This window comes from Cavia porcellus, unplaced genomic scaffold (assembly GCF_034190915.1).
Source record: "Cavia porcellus strain 051 isolate PalLab524CR breed Dunkin Hartley unplaced genomic scaffold, mCavPor4.1 scaffold_33, whole genome shotgun sequence".
In the NCBI taxonomy this organism is placed as follows: Eukaryota; Metazoa; Chordata; class Mammalia; order Rodentia; family Caviidae; genus Cavia; species Cavia porcellus.
The window spans coordinates 7,215,588-7,235,608 of NW_026947516.1; the positions used below are offsets into that span (position 1 = coordinate 7,215,588).

General features: G+C 42.8%; 1 protein-coding gene across 1 annotated transcript in view; it reads right to left on the reverse strand.

The window, feature by feature from the left end:
• The window catches only part of LOC106025928 (steryl-sulfatase-like), a 117,393-nt gene extending 97,940 nt beyond the window's left edge, over positions 1–19,453 (reverse strand). The window contains exons 1-6 of the mRNA XM_063242748.1: positions 19,314–19,453; positions 18,336–18,473; positions 17,604–17,725; positions 17,397–17,519; positions 14,970–15,393; positions 836–972 (exon numbers count right to left, since the gene is read on the reverse strand). Of these exons, the coding sequence (XP_063098818.1) occupies positions 836–972; positions 14,970–15,393; positions 17,397–17,519; positions 17,604–17,725; positions 18,336–18,473; positions 19,314–19,453 (1,084 nt within the window). The remainder of the gene's footprint in view (positions 1–835; positions 973–14,969; positions 15,394–17,396; positions 17,520–17,603; positions 17,726–18,335; positions 18,474–19,313) is intronic.
• Between the last annotated feature and the right edge of the window lie 568 nt (positions 19,454–20,021).

Here is a 20,021-nt window from a genome sequence, read left to right on the forward strand (position 1 = left end):
TGAATTCTTCACATCTAGATGACAGACAAAAGACCAGGGGATTAAAGCTGTCACCAGAGAGTTCCCAGAGAGACAGATAAACAAGAGGTAGGAGCTCCAAGAAGGGTCCGGTCTTATTTCTTACAATGGTGAGTGCTCCCTGATTTAAAACAGAACACAACACAGTACAGCCAGGCACAGGGGTCTACACCTATAATTTCAGGAAGGCTGAGGCAGGAGGATCTCAAGATCATGAACGGCAAGGGTAATTGAGCAAGACTCTGTTTTAAAAAGGTAAGAGCTAGGGATATCACTGTGTGGCAGAGGGCTTACCTAGTATGCACAAAGCCCCGGCTTCTACCCTCAGAGTTGAGATATTTAGTTGTGCAAAACAAACGGAAATACAGTAATGATCTCAGGTAGGTATGAAAAGCATCTGGGGAAGGGGGGTGCAGGGGGTTAAACCCAGGAAGTTTTCATTGAACATTGCCCCCAGCCCTCTTTTATTTTATTTCATTTTATTATCTTTATTCAGAGACAGGTTCTTGTTAAGGCACTAAATTGCCTCGGGTGGCCTCAAACTTGAGATCCTCCTGCCTCAGCCTCCCTGGCTCCTTTCCCCATTTATGTCTAGGATCATGAGGTTGCCATGGCAAGGACGGATGCACACACAGGGTGCAAGATGCTCTCTGCATTCTGTTTACCTCTCTGGATTCCCGTTTCTCTGGTTATCACTTTCAAAAAGGAAAAGTTAATACACTTGCTGCCTAGAAGGACTCCAGGAAGCCAGGGAGAAATTCTTAAACAGAGGGTGGAAGACGGCCACTTTCTAGGAAATTGCGGGCATCACACCTACCTATACTCCAATCCATCTCCTCCACGGCATCACCGTAAAGGCCATGGCGACTTTTGTTGGCAAAGTCCTTGGAAGAGAAGAGGGCCGTGTGCACTTGGAGATAGGACAAGAAAAGGAGAAAGGGCTTTTCAGTATTCCTGCACAAATGACAAGAAAGAAAAAACGGGGGGTCAGTGGCAATAAAAAGCTTCTACCCACCATACCGATCATGCATGATGTGCTGTGAAAACACAAAATACTGTGGCTTAAGCGGCTGACACAGGATCTTTCTTTGCAGCAGAGTAAATCTGTATGAAGTGACTTAGTGGGGCACGGGATGCCTGTGTGTTTCCCAGAGAGAGCACTGGCAGCTCCTGGAGATGCGCACAGGAAACCCCACACCAGCCTCTTCTCCATGGCCAGGCCCTCTTGCTCTCACTCTGATCCCGGCCAGCTCTTGGCTCCACTTCTAATGTGGCTCCACTCCTCAAATACCCATTCTCCAGGTCTCCTGTGTCATCACACATAGTGCAATGGTCAACTTTCTACTTGCTGCCACAATACCGGACACTGGCAAAATGAGGACCAGAGGGTTAACTTGACTCAAAAGTTTGCAGAGATTTATTCCATCCTCTGCTCTGTGGGCTCCAAGGCACAAACATCACGATGGAAGCAAATGACAAAGCACAGATGTTTACCCCGATGGCAGCTAGGATGCAGAGAGAGAGAGAGAGACACACACACAGAGTGACAGAGAGAGACAGACAGAGATACAGAGAGACAGAGATAAACAGAGACAGTGGCAAACAGAGACAGAGAGACAGAGACAGACAAAGACACTGAGACAGATAGGGGCAAAGAGAGAGACAGAGAGAAAGACCAAAAGAGAGACAGAGAAAGTGAGAGAGATAGAGAGGGAAACCGAGACACAGAAGGAGACAAATACAGAGAGAGACACAGAGAGATACACACAGAGAGAGACACATAGACAAAAATAGAGACAGACTGAAAGAGAAACAGATATAGAGACACAGAGATAGACACAGAGACACAGAAAGACAGAGACAGACAGAGGCAGAGAGAGAGACAGAGAGATAGACTAAAAGAGAGACAGAGAAAGAGAGATAGAGAGGGAGACAGAGACAGACACAGAGAGAAACAGAGATAGACAGAGATACATAGACAAAAACAGAGTTAGACACAGAGAAACAGAGACTGAGAGACTGAGAGAGACAGAGACAGAGAGACAGAGATAGAGACCAAAACAGAGAGACAGAGTAAGACACAGAGAGACAAAGAAAGATAAAGATAGAGAGACCAAAAGAGAGAGACAGAGAAAGACACATAGACAGAGAGAGATAGAGGCAGAGTCAGAGAGAAACAGAGGAGCTAGGGACAAGAATATGCCCTTCCAGGTTATACCCAAGGTCCTACCTCTTCCATTCAAGCCCAGCTTCATGGCACCATCAGCCACGACCTCACCAATGGGTGAATCAACCAATTTGTGGAGTGATCCATGATCTGATCAACTTCCAAAAGCCCCAGCTCAAGAGGCTTTGGGGTGGCACATTAGTCCTAAATCATAGCGCAGCATTCTGACAAACCCCACCCCAATGTCAACACTCATGCACACTTTCCATGCTGCAATGCAACACATTTACTACTTCCCAACATCAGCAGCACATTTACAGGTCTAGGCCCAGCACCCAATCTTCATTCTGCCAAATGCTTAATTCTTCCTCTGACTGGCACACATCCTTTCATAAATCAGCGCTTTAATGTCTAAGAGGCATTTTCTCTCTGCCCAGGCAACTGTAAGAGGGCTGAGTGTTAGGGAGCTTTAATTTTCAATTGAATACCTGAGACCTGTTCCAGGCATGGGTTGTAGAAGGTGCTCAACAACATTGCCAAGTGAAAAAGTGGGCAGATGGGCGGGTGGATGGGAGGGTGGATGAAAGGTGGGTGGGTGGATAAATGGATGGATGCATGGATGGATGGGTGGATGAATGGATGGATGGGTGGGTGTATAGATGGATGGGTGGATGGATGGATGCGTGGGTGGATGGATGGATGGATGGATGGATGGATGGATGGATGGGTGGATGGTGGATGGATGGATGGATGGATGGGTGGATGGATGCATGGATGGATGGATGGATGGGTGGATTAATGGATAGGTGGATGGGTAGATGGATGCATGGATGGATGGATGGGTGGATGGATGGATGGATAGGTGAATGAATGGATGGATGAGTGAATGGATGGATGGGTGGGTGGATGGATGGATGGGTGGGTGGATGGATGGATGGGTGGATGAGGTGGGTGGATGGGTGGATGAGTGGGTAGGTGGATAGGTAGATGGATGCATGGATGGATGGATGGATGGATGGATGGATGGATGGATGAGTGAATGGATGGATGAGTGGGTGGATGGATGGATGGATGGGTGGGTGGATGGATGGATGGGTGGATGAGGTGGGTGGATGGATGGGTGGGTGGATGGATGGATGGGTGGATGAGGTGGGTGGATGGGTGGATGAGTGGGTAGGTGGATAGGTAGATGGATGCATGGATGGATGGATGGATGGATGGATGGATGGATGAGTGAATGGATGGATGAGTGGGTGGATGGATGGATGGATGGGTGGGTGGATGGATGGATGGGTGGATGAGGTGGGTGGATGGGTGAATGAGTGGGTAGGTGGATAGGTGGATGGATGCATGTATGTATGGGTGGATGGGTGGATGGATGGATGGGTGAATGGATGGATGGGTGGGTCGATGCATAGATGGGTGGATGGATGGTGGATGGATGGATGGATGGATGGGTGGATGGGTGGATGGGTGGATGGGTGGATGGATGCATGGATGGATGGATGGGTGGGTGGATGGGTGGGTTGATGGATAGGTGGGTAGGTAGATGGATGCATGGATGGATGGATGGGTGGATGGATGGATGGGTTGGTGGGTGGATGGGTGGATGGATGAATGGATAGATGGATGATGGATGGATGGATTGATGGACTGGATGGATGAGTAGATGGCTAGCTGACTGGCTGGCTATATGGGTGGATAAAAGGATGGGTGGATAGATAGATGGATGCATGGGTGGATTGCTGAATGGATGGATGGGTGGGTGGATGGATGGATCGGTGGATGCATGCATGAATGGATGGATGGGGTGGGTGGATGGGTGGATGGATGGATAGGTGGATAGGTGGATGGATGCATGTATGGATGGATGGGTGGATGAGTGGATGGATGGATGGGTGGGTGGATGGATGAGTGAATGGATGGGTGGGTGGATGGATGGATAGATGGGTGGATGGATGGATGGTTGGATGGATGCATGGATGGATGGATGGGTGGGTGGATGGGTGGATTTATGGATAGATGGATAGGTGGATGGATGCATGTATGGATGGGTGGGTGAATGGGTGGATGGATAGATGGGTGGATGGATGGGTAGATGGATGGATGGATAGGTGGATGGCTGGCTGGCTGACTGGCTGACTGGATAAAAGGATGGGTGAATGGATGGGTGAGTGGTTGGATGGACAGATGGATGTAATTTCTAATAGAGCTACTTTTCCACTACACAAGAAGTGTTTATGAGTTGTGTACCACACTGGACCATGCACTGGTAATTTCCTTTATATGACTGCATTCCTAGTGCAGCTAAGATGAAATATTGCATCAGCTTTCTCAGGTCTTGCAGCCCTGCCTGGCAGCCCAGAGAGAAGCAGGAGCTTAACCACACATCACGGTTCATGCTAAAGTGCCTTCCTAGTGTAGGGATGACTGCATCCAACATCTACATCTCTTGTAATTGTGAAAGGATCATCTCCTACTTTCAATACCTTTTCCACCCATTAGAGAAATCATGTCATCAGCCGAGGTCATTTTGCTTTCATATATATTGGATCAGGTAACTCTTCAGGATAACTAAAAACATTTCCAATTTAAGATTACTTATCATGCCTCTAATTTAACCCTGAAAAAGTAAAAGGATGTATACTTTCCTGAGTGTACATGCAATTTCCTAGCAATGAAACTATCCTGTTGCTGACAGAATATCTCAATACCTCACATTTACTCGGACTACCCACTTCCTTAGATTGGTTTTGCATTTATGACCTCCCAGTCCTTTGAAACATGGCACAGTCACCAAACACTAAGTCCAGCATTTCTTGTTCTGTGGATACAGTGTTGTACTTCCTCAAAAAGCCCCTGAGATGAAAAATGGGGCAAAACCCCTGAGATGGAAAAGATGGGGCAGAACGACATGATTTTTAGGAAGAAGCACTTTTATTTTAGCTGGCCCAGCGACACAGTGCAGATGAAATTTGCAATGCTGTGCAACTGAGTTAGAGTTTTGACTGATTTTTATAGTTCATTTATAATTAGCTCATTGATCATTAAGTATATTGTGATGAGAAACAGAAATAAGGTGGGCCTTTGTTCCTCTTTGCTTGAGGTAAGAGGCATTTCACAGTGAGTGGTTAGCCAATTTATAGCCCTTGGTCTGCCAATTCCAGGAACACTTGTCTCTCATAAAGGGAACAATGGTTGACACAGCATCAATTGTCTCTTACAAGGGGAACAAAAGTTGACACAGCAAACAGGTTACTAAGGTGGGGGGATGATACATTACAGAACAGCAGAACAACGCGGTCAATTAATTTATAACTATGTGGTTGGTGCTTGGTTACTAGGGTAACGAGCTCAGTACAGAATGACAATATTGCTAATAACTATCCTTTTAAGTAACTATTTTTGCTAATTATCTTTTAATCAATTATTTTAATTTTTCAGCATCTTAGTATAACATACAGAACACAAAATAAGCAAGTCATGGCTAGCTATGTTTGTGTTTTATTGTTTCTGCTCCTGAAGACAATTTTTAAAAATTTTTACTTGTAGTAACAGGGATTGAACTCAAGGCTTTTGCACTGAGCTACATCCCCAGATGTTCGAAAAAAAAATTATATTTTGAGACAGGGTCTTGTGAAGTTGGTAAAGCTGTACATACTAGATTCCAACTTGCAATCCTCCTGTCTCAGCCTCTGATTAGTGCTGGGATGACATGTGTGTACCTCCTCAGATGGCTGCCTTTTTAAAACTAACAGTAATAAATGAAAGAATATTGTCACTACTTCAGCACTAAGAAAATTAGAAGAGAGAAAGCTGTGTCCAAGGGCTCTGCTGGTCATCAGACAAACTCATTCACAAAAACTTCCTGTCCTCCCAAAGAAGCAGATTCCAGTGCTTCCAACCGACTTCCATTTCCCCAAACAAACAAAAACCTCTCTATGCACGACGCGCAGGGGTACAGTTTCATTGTGATTTCACACTGTTCTCTCCTGCCATTTTTTCTGGGTGCAGGGAAATAGACGAAGGTGTCTAAAAATCCCATCTTTCAAACACTACGCTTGGGCATGGCTAAAAACACTGGAAAGGCTGTGGAAGAAGGATCATTCACAGCATGGTTCGGAACTTCCCGCACTAGGCTCCAGTCCAATAGCAATTTGAATGCTCTGATTACAGGCAGCTTCCATGTCTAAAACTTTAAAAAAACTGGAGGGAAAAAAAAAGGTTGAAGGAGAAAGGCAGCCATCAACACGACTGGTCTGACCAGAGGGGACCCTCTGTGGAAAATGGGCAGGCATTCTTGTGTGGTTACTCAAAGGGATCATTCATGGGACCATTTTTACATCACATCTCCAGAAAGCAGAGCACATCCTTTCTGTGTGAGAGAGATGACAGACACCAGCACTGTATGCATCTGTGCTCTGCATGTCAAAGGGGAATCATTACATTTTAGACAGAAAAGGAAACAAGAAACTGTGCCTATTTTGCAAAAAAAAAAAAAAATGCTACCAAGAAGACAGAGTGTACAGAGATATAAATAAAGTCCAGGGTGCATGAAATCGATGCCCAGGAGTCGTGAATACTGGGCATCCCATTCACATCGGAGAGTGCCTGCCAGCTCTCTCTTGGGTGAAGATACAGCACCCTTGCAGGGAACAACTCCTGAAAATGTACTGCACCCGGTGCAGAAGCATGGAACCTTCAGCGGCCACTAGCTTGGGGTCCTAGTGTTAAAAAACCAGAAGGCAACTTGCAGTGTCACCAGCAGCACACCTGCAGTGCCATCTCAGAAGGAAAGGATTTGCGTTCTATAAAGGCAGGACTTGAAAAATGGCTAAGGCATTAGAGCTCTTGCTTTGTTTGTTTTTGTTTTGCCTTTCACATGTATTAGATGTCCACACACTGGAAAAGAAAAGGAAGGGAGGAACCCACCGTTCGGGAAAAGGTATCTGTAATTGTCCAAGCTGTCTTAATTATCACTCCATACAATTCCAGAAGCTGAGCTCCAAGACACAGGGACTTATCTTGCAGAGGTCAGAACTGGTTTTGAGAGACAGGTCAATTCCAGCGGCTCACATGAGGCACTGACATTTGCAAGCATTTTCCATAAGGTGTAAGTGTCTGATCTCATCATATGCATGATTTGCAGACACATACAGTGGCAGACTCATCTCCTGGGGAAAGGCTGGGCACCTTTATCCATGTCCCAGTTGTGGCATGCTATGGATCCTGTGTGGCAAAGGGGAACACCTCTGCATCCCTGTATACTCCCAGCTCTCTATCTCCACAGGTAGTACTTCCTATGCCTAGGTGCAAGGAACCTCAGATCAAAAGCTGGATCTTTTGTAAGTGGGAAAGAGACCAGGTGACGGAAGGGAAAGAGAGGAGAGGGGGAGACATGGGATGCAAAAAGCTCTAAGATATGTCTGTGTCCATGAACCAAACCCCTACAATGAGTGTATCCATTATGGAATGCAAATACATAGTAATTGTAAGTAAAGAAGCCTCAAACTATTGGAAGCATAACTGCACTGTACAGAACACGCTGTAGACTTTTTTCTTCCCATTGCCACTCTGACCTAAGAAGTAGCCTATAATAATCAGTTCTCGGGCATTCATATACACTGGTATGGTAAGTTATTTTGAGATGATTCAAGTACTTGGGAGATTGTATGTAAGTTGTACACAAATAATGCACCATTTTTAATAAGGGGCTTAGTATGTGCTGGAGATCTTGGACTCAGTTTTTCCAGAACATCAAGGGAAGATGTACTCAATTACTGTGGGCTCAGTGTGGAATGACAGACTTAGTAAAAACATTCTCCCTCCTTAGATAAATAGCTTGTGGGTTCAGGAAGGTTAGAAACAAATGCAGTGTTTTCTCCTGTTATTGGGCAATGTGATGCTTTCACAACACTTTTTAAGGATTTAAAGTTCTCTCTCTCTCTCTCTCTCTCTCTCTCTCTCTCTCTCTCTCTCTCTCTTTCTCTCTCTCTCTCATCATCTTGTTTGCTTTTAATTTTTATGATCTTGGGAAACCTAAGCATGTCCTTGATCATGAGGAAGGTAGGTCTACCACAGAGCCCTATGACAGAGCAACCACCTAGCCTTCAACTCCTCTGTGTGTACATATCCAGCCTGTTGCCTTTTAAATCTTTAACCTGATTAACTTTTCCTCCTATGAATGAAAATCAGTAATCACCCCTATTTCTTTCTGCCTTAGCCACACTAATTACACACTTCCAAGATGCTTTCATTCAAAAGACACACAGTGTCCAATCACCAGTGACCTCTCATGCCCACTAACAACCATACAGTCAGGTGAAACCGTGACATGCTCAGATGGCAAATGCATTTCACAGAGTCTGCCTCTGCCGAACTGTGACAGCCATCTGACAGGATAAAAGGTCATACTTCTGCATGACACATTGATCAGTTGTCATATGTTTCAGGGAACTGTGATTAAACAAGTATTGCCTGTAGAAAAGATTATTTACCACCAAACTGCAAAGCATGGAAAATGGTACCACAAAAGGCATAATCACTCTTCTTAATACTAATAGTAGCCCTTATTATGAGTATGGCTAGTCCCTCTGTGACTGTGATGTCATAGTGCCTTTCCTTCTCAGGGGAAGTCAGGAAGCAAGGTTCCTTAAAGTGAGAAAGAAGAGATTAGGGTGGAGATGAGATTAAAAACCGACCACTGTCCCATCTCCAAATTTCAGATTTTGTTTTCCACAGACGCTTTGCTAAAGGACACACTGAGGAAAAACTAGCACCATCCTCTTAGCTGAAAAGGATAAACATTTGTTGATCTTCTAATGACACCAAATCAAAACACTCCCTCGCTCACATATTGAATTAGTTGATGTAAATTACATAAACTTTACATCAGGCCTTATAAACTTTACTGAGGCCCAGAGGAAAGTGTATTCGTGGCACATTTCCTATAAATTGATCAATCCCATAGCTGGATACCATAACTGATACAGATCATCTAGGTGCGTTTAAAATCATCTCATTTCTTGGTGATTTGCCTCTCCGACCCAGGGTGCATTCATTCTCAGGGAAAAAGACACATGATTTCTTTAAATGATTAAACTTAAATGCTTTCTCAAACCAAAACTCTGTTTTCTTTGAATTTATAGAGAGAAAAGGAGCCAACATTTTGGGATTTTCATGGCGTGGAATAACCAAGGTTCATCTCTGGAGGCAACATGACACAAAATATGAATTCCATCATACCCATTGGTGTGACACCTCCTGTCAACCCAGTTATGACTGGGACTTAAGAAAATACCATTTATGAATAAAATCATCCTGCCACCTTCCCCCACCATCACCAAGTTCTATTTTCCTTTCAGAAGGTGAAGCGTGTTCTCCATTAACATGGCAATGGTGATATTAATGACACTGTGGCTAATGCAAGTTAAACATAACTCATCCAAATAATGCTTGTGAGCACAAGGCCTTCGGATTTCTGATCTTGAAATATTTGCACATTCGCCAAGAGGTATCTTGGGAGGAGATCCAAGACCAAACATAGCATTACGTACATTCCATCCTAAGAGCTTATTGGTAGTTTTAGGTAACATTTTTAATAATTTTGTACAAAACTAAAATCCCACTAAGTGTGGAATTTTCCATGTCGGTAATTATAGCAGTGCCCAAACATTTCAGATTTGGAAATGTTTCAGATTTCAAATTTTTTAGATTGGGAATGTACAACCCCTTTGAGCATTGAAAGAGAGTGGAAACTTCAGTAATTCTTCTAGCCTTAACCCATTTCGTTTGCTTTTAGTTACTTGCTTTCAGTTGAATTGTGAAGAATCACCTGTCATAATCCGATAGGTAGCCAAACAATGTTGTTAGACTCTCCCTAGGTTTGTTTCAAAGAACATCTCTAGCAAGCAGACCACAATGGTAGCAGGTACCTAAACTGATTTTTAGAAACCTGGAGGAAACTTCTGACTCTGGAGGGCTGAAAATTTTGCTATTAGATCATGCAAAAATCACCATTTTTCAATCTTTCCCTATGAAGAACTGTGAAGTTGAACTAACCCTGCATAGACTGTTAATTATTTCACTTTTCCACATCTCAGACCATGCTGTTTTTACCACATGAACACGTTTTGTTTTGCTTGTTTTTGAGACAGAATCTCCCTGTGTAGCCCAGGCTGGTCCTGAACTCAGCCTTAAGATACCTGTTTCATGCAAGCAGTTCTGGATACAGAGCTTTTGTGCTGATTTTGCTGTTATGGCTTATATTTAGGTGTCCCCCCAAAGTTTCATACACGCAGAGGTGGAGCTTTGGAGAGGTGACCAGATCATGGGTATGTAGTATTGGATTACCTCACTGATCGGTTATATATTATTAAATTTGTTTTCTTTTTCCTTAATTGCCAGTACTTCCTGCCTGCTACACCTTGGACTCTTTCTCCTCTCTTGTCCCATTACGATTCTTCTACAATCTGGGAAGGTAATGTCTGCCTCCTGGATACTATATGCGATCAAGTGGATAATTCAGACAACACAGGAAGACACTTTTATCTAAGACTGGCTTTTGCCTTGTTGTCTGTAACCTTATTTTCAGGAAATGCAAGTAAGAAGCTTTTCATGACTAGCATGATGGTGCACAAATGCTACTATGTTCACTTGTACTTATTATACATTGCTCCAGTGTGGATCATTGCTCTTTATACTGAGAATCATCTATTTTGGGGGGAAACACTCATTTTAACTCAATAGTCATAGCCTCCAACTATGGTGTGGCTAGAATATCTTAAATATCTGGTTCTAGGAGAAAATTATAGAAAACTCTATATAATCACTACTCTGATCAGGCTTGAATATGCTATGGCAATAAAAATTTTTGGTAACCTCTCAAAGTCCTCCCAAGGAGACTGTTGAATGCCTCACAATAATATGTTCATATGACTAAATCTTTTCTGCCAAAACACACGAGAGTTGTCTCAGAACATCATTTTTGTATAACAAGTATTAATTTCTACACTGCCTGTTTCTGAGAGGTTGCTGGAGGTGGACAATAATACAGAGACATCCAGGTGTGTCCAGAAAATTAATGCCACTTTGTGACCTAATTACTTGTGCCTGTGTCCCATCACCTTGACACTGTCATCCTGTGTACCAAGTCTACCACGCTGACCTTAGGAAGATACCAACAATATTGAAACCACAGCAGACACCCAACTAAAGAGCATGTATACCTTATTCCTATACCAAATAATGTATAAGAAAGGTTTACAAAATAGATTCAATACTGTATCTATTGCAAAATCAGTGATGTGAAAGATACCGCATCACATCTGTATTATCATGAACAGATTACTTCTACTGACTCTTATAACTACAAAAATAATGGTTGAGGGACTTGCTAAACACTCTTGATTTTGGAGAGAAGACTCTTTATGCACACAAGATATTGATGAGGGAACATAGAGACTTCCACACCAGGAAGTGACAATGTCTGGAGTGAGCCATGCTCTACTTTTCTCCCCAGCCCATAACTATGTAGCACTCACACACCTAAAAATGCTTAGCTTCAACTTTCACTCTGGATTTATGTCTCTTAGCACAAACTGCCATCATAAGAACTTCCCTTTCATTGCTTGGCTTCATACTTTTGCATAACGCAATTTAATTCTCATCAGTATGATGAGTTCTATGTCTCTTATCATCTTTATATTATGCAAGTATCTCTCAAATATTCCTAAAAGTTGCTGTAAAGACCAGAGGTCCAGTTTTCAGGTAAAATTTCTATTTCTCTTTAATTTTGTGGAGCAGGGCACGGAACTCAGGTCCTTCCACATGCTGACACATTCCCTTGAGGCTCCATTTCTCCTCAAAGTACTCTCTCCTAAGTTACAAATAGAAAACATAAAAAATATGTGTCTATTTGCCTCTTTTGAATAGCAATTATTCCTATATAGCCCCAACAGTCTACCTATTTAATTCTATTTCTTTGGCCTCATTTGATTATCAGTATGACTGGCATGGGAAATGCCCAGCAAATTAGTAAATTTACAGATGTATCAGTGAGGGCTCCAACTTTGTACAATGGATTTACCCATTAATGAGTTCGCAGCATAATGGACTTAGTAAGAGAGGGGGCTGATTGGATGAAGTAAGCCACTAAGGACATGGTTTGAAAGGTGAGTTTTGTCTCATTCCCCTTCCTCTGCGATTTTCTAACTCTCTGTTTCCTGGATGCCATGAAGTGAGCAGCTTTGATCCACCACACCCTTCTTCCATGATGCTTCAGCCTCAAAACATATCCACAGCCATGGACTGAACCAAAGGAAGATTGAAACCTCAGTAATTATGAGTGGAAATCAATCTTTCCTTTTTTCTCTATGTTGAACATTCCGGGTGTTTTATTACAGTGACAGAAAACTAAGAGGTCTCTATGGATTCTGTAATATATTATAGGTACCTGTTCATATAACTCACAACTTTGTCTATTTTTCCATTGGCAGATATTCCATTTGCTAAATTCAACCTTCATAACTATGATCAAAAGCTATTTAATGACACTAGAGAAATAATCCACTTAACCCAGTTTACTCACACAATTTTTTGGCTCAAATTTTAGCGTAAAATATTCTGGATCTCTCTATGTTACTCATACTCCAAGGATAATCTCTGGGACTTAATAAATGCCATTAGTTTTCTGTACCAGTTTGCCATACTGAGGATTAATGAGCAGGGTGACACAGGACCCTGTGGGTAGCAGATATTTTGCATGAAATTGCCTCAGAAGTACAGGACATGAGGTACAGGCAAAACTACTTGAATCAGAGCTTCATAGCATCACAATTTCTTTAAATGTGTTCCCTGTCATTCCCTGCATCCCTACAGCAGCCAGTCTTGGTGAGAGACCCATGCAGTATGGAAAGGACAGTAGCATGACAGTAATCATACAGTTTTTTCCACCTTGCTTGGGAACAAGCAAGATTCAGTTAGTAAGAGCCTGCTTTTCATATTTATTTTCTTTTTTATTTATTTTATTTTAAAAAAGATTAAGAGAAAAGAGGATATAACAACACAGGTCAGAACAGAACAATTTAAGCAACATAGTATTTCAACACAAGACAATCCGACATAACAGTAGCTACCATAGTGTCTCTTTCCTTGAAATATTTGAGTATACCTTCATACACTCTGGTATTAAACATAAAAAGACAGTGTAAAACCATTCAAGAGAATGCAAGTATTACAGGGCATTCAGAACCAACTAGCCAACTAAATTAAAGTCTGAATGGGTCAAAGATCTGAATACGAAAACAGAAACACTAAACAAGACAAGTTGGGTAGAAACCTTGAAGACAAAGGGGTAGGTAGAGAATTCATGAACAGGAATCAAACCACATGGGAAATACTTCCCAGAATCAACAACTGAGATCACTTCTTATTTAAAAGTTTCTGCACATCAAAAGAAATCTTTAGCATAGTGAAAACTTACAAACTGAGAAACAATCTTAGTGAACTGTCCCTTAGACTTCTGTCTAAAACATATAAAGAATTTTAAAAAACCAGACCTTCAAAATTCAAAGATCCAATCCAAAAATGGGTATCTGAGATGAATGCATATATTTATTTTCAATTTGTCTTTCTTCATCTCAGAAGTAATATTCATTGCAGACACCCATTTTTGGATTGGGTCTTTGAATTGGGGGGGTTCCTGAATTATTTTAATTTTTATATGTTCTAGATAGAAGTCCTTCATCTGAGGGACAGTTGGTTAAAATTTTTCCCCAACTCATGGGTTTTCTTTTCACTCTGTTGGGATCCCTTTCGAGGTATGGAAACTTTTTAATAATATGAAATCCCAGTTGCTGATTCTTTGAAGTATTTCCTGTGGAATTTGGTTTTTGTGCATGAACTCTCTGAGAAATACAAAACAAAACAACACTAAGATTTTTCTCACCCTAGAAAGAATGGCTATGATCAAAACAATCATCTTGTAACAAATGATGACGGAGCCGTGGGGAAAAAGGAACCCTTCTTCCCTGCTGGTGGCACTGTAGAATTTTGCAACCACTGTGGAAATCAGTGTGGAGATTCCTCAAAAAACTTGGATCGAAGGTTCCTTTTGATTCAGCTATTTCTCTTCCGGGAATTATCCCAGAAGAAATGAAAACATCACACCACAATGATATATGTGTACCCATGTTTATTGCAGCACAATTAGTAACAGTTAAATCTTGGAAACAACCCAAATGTCTATCAACTGAGGAATGGATAAAACAGATGTGTGGTATTGCTATACAATGGAGTACTACTTGGTTATAAAGAAAGATAAACTCAAGGCTCTTATAGGTAAATAGATGGGATGAGAAATCAGATTCATAAGTCTGAAATAAATCAGACTCACATGGGTAAACATCATATTGTCTCCCTATTGGAAAAAACTATAAGAGTAAGATCCAAAAGGTACATCAGATAGTGTGAAAAGGAAAGAAACTGCTCACAAGGAAAGAACTGTGATGGGAGAAAAGAGAAAAGAAAAGGAAAGGAAATACACACAAACACACACACACACACACACACACACACAGCTAAGATACTCGTATACTCATTCTGTTAGTTCTTTGAAAGGAACAGTGAGCACTTATCCTGTTCAATCAGTCTTGCATGCCTGTGTCTGGTCATCTCAGCTACTATTTTGAAGATAACAATAGGCAATATAGCAACCATTGCTAATTTCCTGTCATTTCATTTTGAAAAACCAAAGAGTATCCTGAGCAGAACAGGGGACACCCACCTTCGTATGAACCTGGTGGCTTCCAGTGTCATCCTCTGAGTGAGGTTTTCAAAGGACACAGGCTGTTGCCTGATCTCATAGTTCCGCATCAGGAAGCAGTTCAAGGGCCGGAAATAGTGAAAGAAACACAGGAACGGGGAGACGATCAGGCCCACCAGGAGGAAGAGGGCAATGAAGACCCAAATGGGCACATGGATCAGCCTCAGGAAGCGGAGCACGGCCAGTGTGAGCACAGTGACCCCTAGGATTTGCCACGGGAAGAACACCAACCTCCAGTAGGCTTTGGAGAAGACTGAGCCTGACCCGGGTTTGCAGTCCCGCAAGTTGGTCATAGGAAACCCATAGAAGTAATCGAAGCCATGGCGTAAAGGGTGGTGGCAAAAGTCAGTTGTGTTGTAACAGTTTATCCCAAGGTGCCACTTCCCTGAGGACACAGATGGATGAGACCTTTAGTTTCAGTAAATGCCCTGGATGGAAGGCAACCTTCTAAATCCACATCCCAGAAAACATGTTCTATCCAACTGTTTTATGATCCAGGTTTTCCACCCATAGCTCCCCGTAATATTTCACATTTTATCCCACAAATAGCAACTTATTAGCCACATAATGGCAGAAGAAAAGAAAACCAACTTTGCAGTGCCCCAAAAGATAACCAAGAAAACCAAAGCAAGCAAAAACTTTAGTGTAAAATCACTTAGCCACTTTAATAGGCACAAAATTCTGTACAAACACTCAAGTAGATTTTCTTTCTGTCTTTTTTATTTTCTTTTGGAGATATGTCCTTAGACAAATTATGACAAAATTTTCCAGTTTGGATCCCTCATGGCCCATGTGTTAAAGTTGTTTCTCAGCTTCTCACTGTTGGGAGGTGGGAGGGCCTAGTGACAGGAAGTGAGGTCACAGGAAGTGAGGTCACAGGAAGTGAGGGGGCAGAAAATGGACTTGAAAGGGATTGTGGGATCTAGCCTTTTCCTCTTGTTCTCTCCTCACCATGAAGTGAGAGATTTTACTTTACCATGCCCTCCCACCATGATAGACCACCACAGGATCAAGACCATAAGGCTAACCAACTATGCATTGAAACTTCTGAAATTGTGAGCCAAATAAATCTTCTCTCTTATTAACCTGATTACTTCAAGTGTTTGGCACAGTGACAAAAATCTGAGTACATATCATTATACTTTTTAAAAGTAGAATGAAAATCTTTTATCAACAGCAAAGTGTGTACATTCGGAAATTCTGTATAAGCATCTTGTTGTCTGTTTGTGTATGATATATGTCATCTGTGTTCTGTTTAGCTTATCCATCCACCCATCTACCCAGCCATCTATGCATCCATCCGTGCTTCTTTCTGTCTCTGTATGTATGAGCATATAATTTAGTTCATCTATCTGTGATCTGTTTATCCTACCCATCTATCATCATCATAATCTCTCTTATCTATGATGATTATCTCATTATCATCTCTTCTGTAATTATTCCTTTGTCTATCCATCATTCCATCTATCTGCTGTACATTCCTTTATCATTATCTATCACATCTATGATTTCTCCATCAATCAAGTCATCCACCCACTCAAATGATCTATGTATGTATCCATCCAACCATCCATCCATCCATCCATCCATTCATCCATCCATCCATCCATCCATCTCCCCATCCATCCACCTATACAAGTGATTGAGTGATCTATCTATCTATCTATCTATCTATCACATTTGTTTTGATCTCTCCATCAATCCATCCATCCACTCAAATGATCAATGTATGTATCTATTTATGATTTCTCCATTCATCCATCCATCCATCCATCCATCCATCCATATACCTACTCAAATGAGCAATCTATCTCTGTCTATCTGTCTACTACCTACCTATCACATTTGTCTTGATCTCTCCATCCATCCATCCATCCATCCATCCACCCATATACCTACTCAAATGATCTATCTATCTATCTATCTATCTATCTATCTATCTATCTATCTATTTAATCTATCATAACTATGATCTCTCCATCCATCCATTCTTCTACTGAAATGATAAATGTACATATCTATTTATGATTTTTCCATCTATGCATCCACTTATTCATCTATTCATGCACCTACCCACCCAAATGATCTATTTATCTATCTTGTACTGTCATCAATTTGTATCATTTATCCATCTATCATATACATTAATTGTTTCCTCAATATATTCAGCCATCATTCCATCTATTTGCTTATCTATTACTATCTCTCCACCTCGTTCTTACACACCCACACACATGCACACACATACACGTACTTCTATATAGCCAAATAGCCCAGAGCATTTTGTCCTCACAGGAATGTGAAGTTTATCAGTGACATCCCTCTGCAGTTGCCCAAAGCCTCTCCCATTTTCTCCCTACCCTTTCCCAGCTCCGACCTATCCCATACCGATCAGTGCTGTTGCGTAGCCCTGTTCCCTCATAAGTCTGGCAAATGTCACCTCACTGGTGGGAAGTCCTCCAGAAGAAGCAGTGAACAGGTAAACTCCCATTCGGCTATGAGAGGCCATTCCTAAAGCAAGAAAATGCACCTTTAAGAACCAGCAGAACCTTGGCCCCGGAGGAGGACAAGAGCCAGCCACACACAGAAAGTTACCTAAGCGGATGGGGTAGCGGCCTGTCATGAAGGCTGCCCTGCTGGGCGTGCACAGGGGTGACGCGGCCAGGTGCTGTGTGAGTTTCACTCCTGCACCAGCCAGCCTGTCAATGTTGGGGGTCCTGGAATGAGAGAACCATCTCCTTTAGGATGACCTTCAGTCCATCTGGTTGCTCAGAGCCAGAACTAAGATGCTAACAGAGGAAAACAGCTACTCACGTGCTCCCACCCACACCTTCCGGGGTACCTCAGCACTCGGTCCCTCCATCTCTGGGTTACAAGGGAGGGATCAAGTCCTACAACAGTGGCAGTTAGCTGTCCTCCCCATTACCTCGGGTCCCTGAGCACTCAGATAACCCATCTCCTTTCAATCACATCCAAGATTCAGCCAGTGTTCCTATCTTGGCCAAATTTCCACACATCCCCAGGGAAAAGCAAGGACTCAGCCTCTTCAAGGAACACCAGCCATCACCACCCCCTGGCACTGACGATGGGTCCCTCATGCCTCCTTTTTAATTTGGTCCCCATTAAATTTTGTGGAATGAAGCTCCCTACCCAATTATCCTTAGGCCATCATTTCCCCATTATTGCATGAGCAAACAAAATTCATCTTGAATGCCTCTCTTCTATGGAGGGCTTTCAACGTTTCTGTGCAGTGTCTCTGTGTTAATCACCTGTGGAGACTGTTGTCACACCCCCTATGGAATTCATCCATCAGCTGCAGTTCCATACCTGAGCGTCTGGTTTCCATAGCACCCCAGATCTCCAATGCCAAGGTCATCTGCCATCAACAGGACTATGTTTGGCCTCGATGCTGGCTGGCTTTTGGCTTCCCACAGAAGCACTAAGAGGAGACCAACCCACATCTTCCTGTAGCGGGCAAGGAGACAAAAGAGGTGAAGGACACGGCTTGCCTTCCTCCCTCTCTCAGAGCCTCATTCATCTGGCACACACTTTGAAAGAGACATTCTTACATCCCGCCTCCTCCAGGGAGGACATGCTTGAAAGGCTCTTAGGGCTAAGAAAACAGCAAGGATAGAAAAGCTTGATCATCTACTTCTTGCACATTTGTTTCCAAAACACATGGCTTCCTCTCAGGTGCTAGCCATGACTTCTCTGTCCCAACCTATACCCAAAATGGGTGATCTGCTGAGAAAAATGAAAACACTGTCACTTCCCATCAGCCTTTTGTTGAAAGCCATTTCCTTCTTGAGCTAAGAGTTTGTTCTCTGAACCCTGGAAAGGCAGGTCCTTTGTTAGGAATAAATCTGCAATGTCATAATCTTTTTAAAGTGAATCGAGTTCATGTTTGGCAGATTTTAAAAAGGAAACATGTCCACCCTTCAAAACTAAAAGTGCAAGGCTTAGCAGCCCAGGGCAGTGCTGTGTGCTGTTCTGTGTATCACAGGAAGAGAATCACTGTCACCTACATGCAGTATCTCAGCACGCACTAGCCTGGTGGCATTTCATGCCTTGGAAGAATAATGTGCTGGAGGAATATGTGGGGTGGACAGTGGCTTGAGGCCTACAGACATTGCTGATGATATTCAACAAGAAAGGGGATCCTCATACCCCAGCGCTGCAAGGCTCAGTAGCACCTGCCTGCCCCTCTCATCACCATGTTGGTGGGTTTAGTTGCCTGTGGGTTAGACTCGAGGACATATCTCTCTCTCCCTTTGGCAGGTAGGCACTAAGGAAGGCAGAGAAGACCTATCCACAACCAGTGGCATCAGGGATGGAGAAAGAAGAGAGCTGGCACCCAGGGTGGAGTGGGACTGTGATGGGTGGGTCCCACCAGAGCTGTGGGAATAGGTAGCCACATGGAGAATCACATTCTGCAGTCGCTCCATGGGGGTCTACACCATGCATGCCTCAGAGAATGGCCTGGTGCTGCCACAGAGCACACTGAGAAAGGCTGTTCTCCCAGGCATGAGGTTCTCTAGTACCCATGCATACTGGGGCTGGTCAAAACATAGTGTGTGTTTAAATTACAATGAAAAGTGATTACACTAAAAGAGAGGCTGTCATGAATCCCTCTCAAAATCTTTCCCTTTGCTTCCAACACACTCAGTCCTTTTTTCTGGCACTTTCTGAGAAACAGTTCTGCAAGTCCTCTTTCCTGGAGGTCTTGACCATGAGTGTGGTAAGGAATGGGCAGGTACTGCTGCCACGTGTCATGCAATAGAAAGGTAGGCTGGATAAAAAAATAATAATAATCACAAGAGTTTCCTCCTCATCCACATTTTCCAATGATTCTGGGACTACATGACTTCTGGCTCATGCCCAAGTCCAAACGACCACGAAAAGTCAACATTTTGAATAGATACAGGACATTATGGCAGCCAGGACAATGGAACTAAAGACACTCAGGAAAGAGGACACCAGAGCTGCTGCAGAAGGTGCCGAGTGACAGAAAAG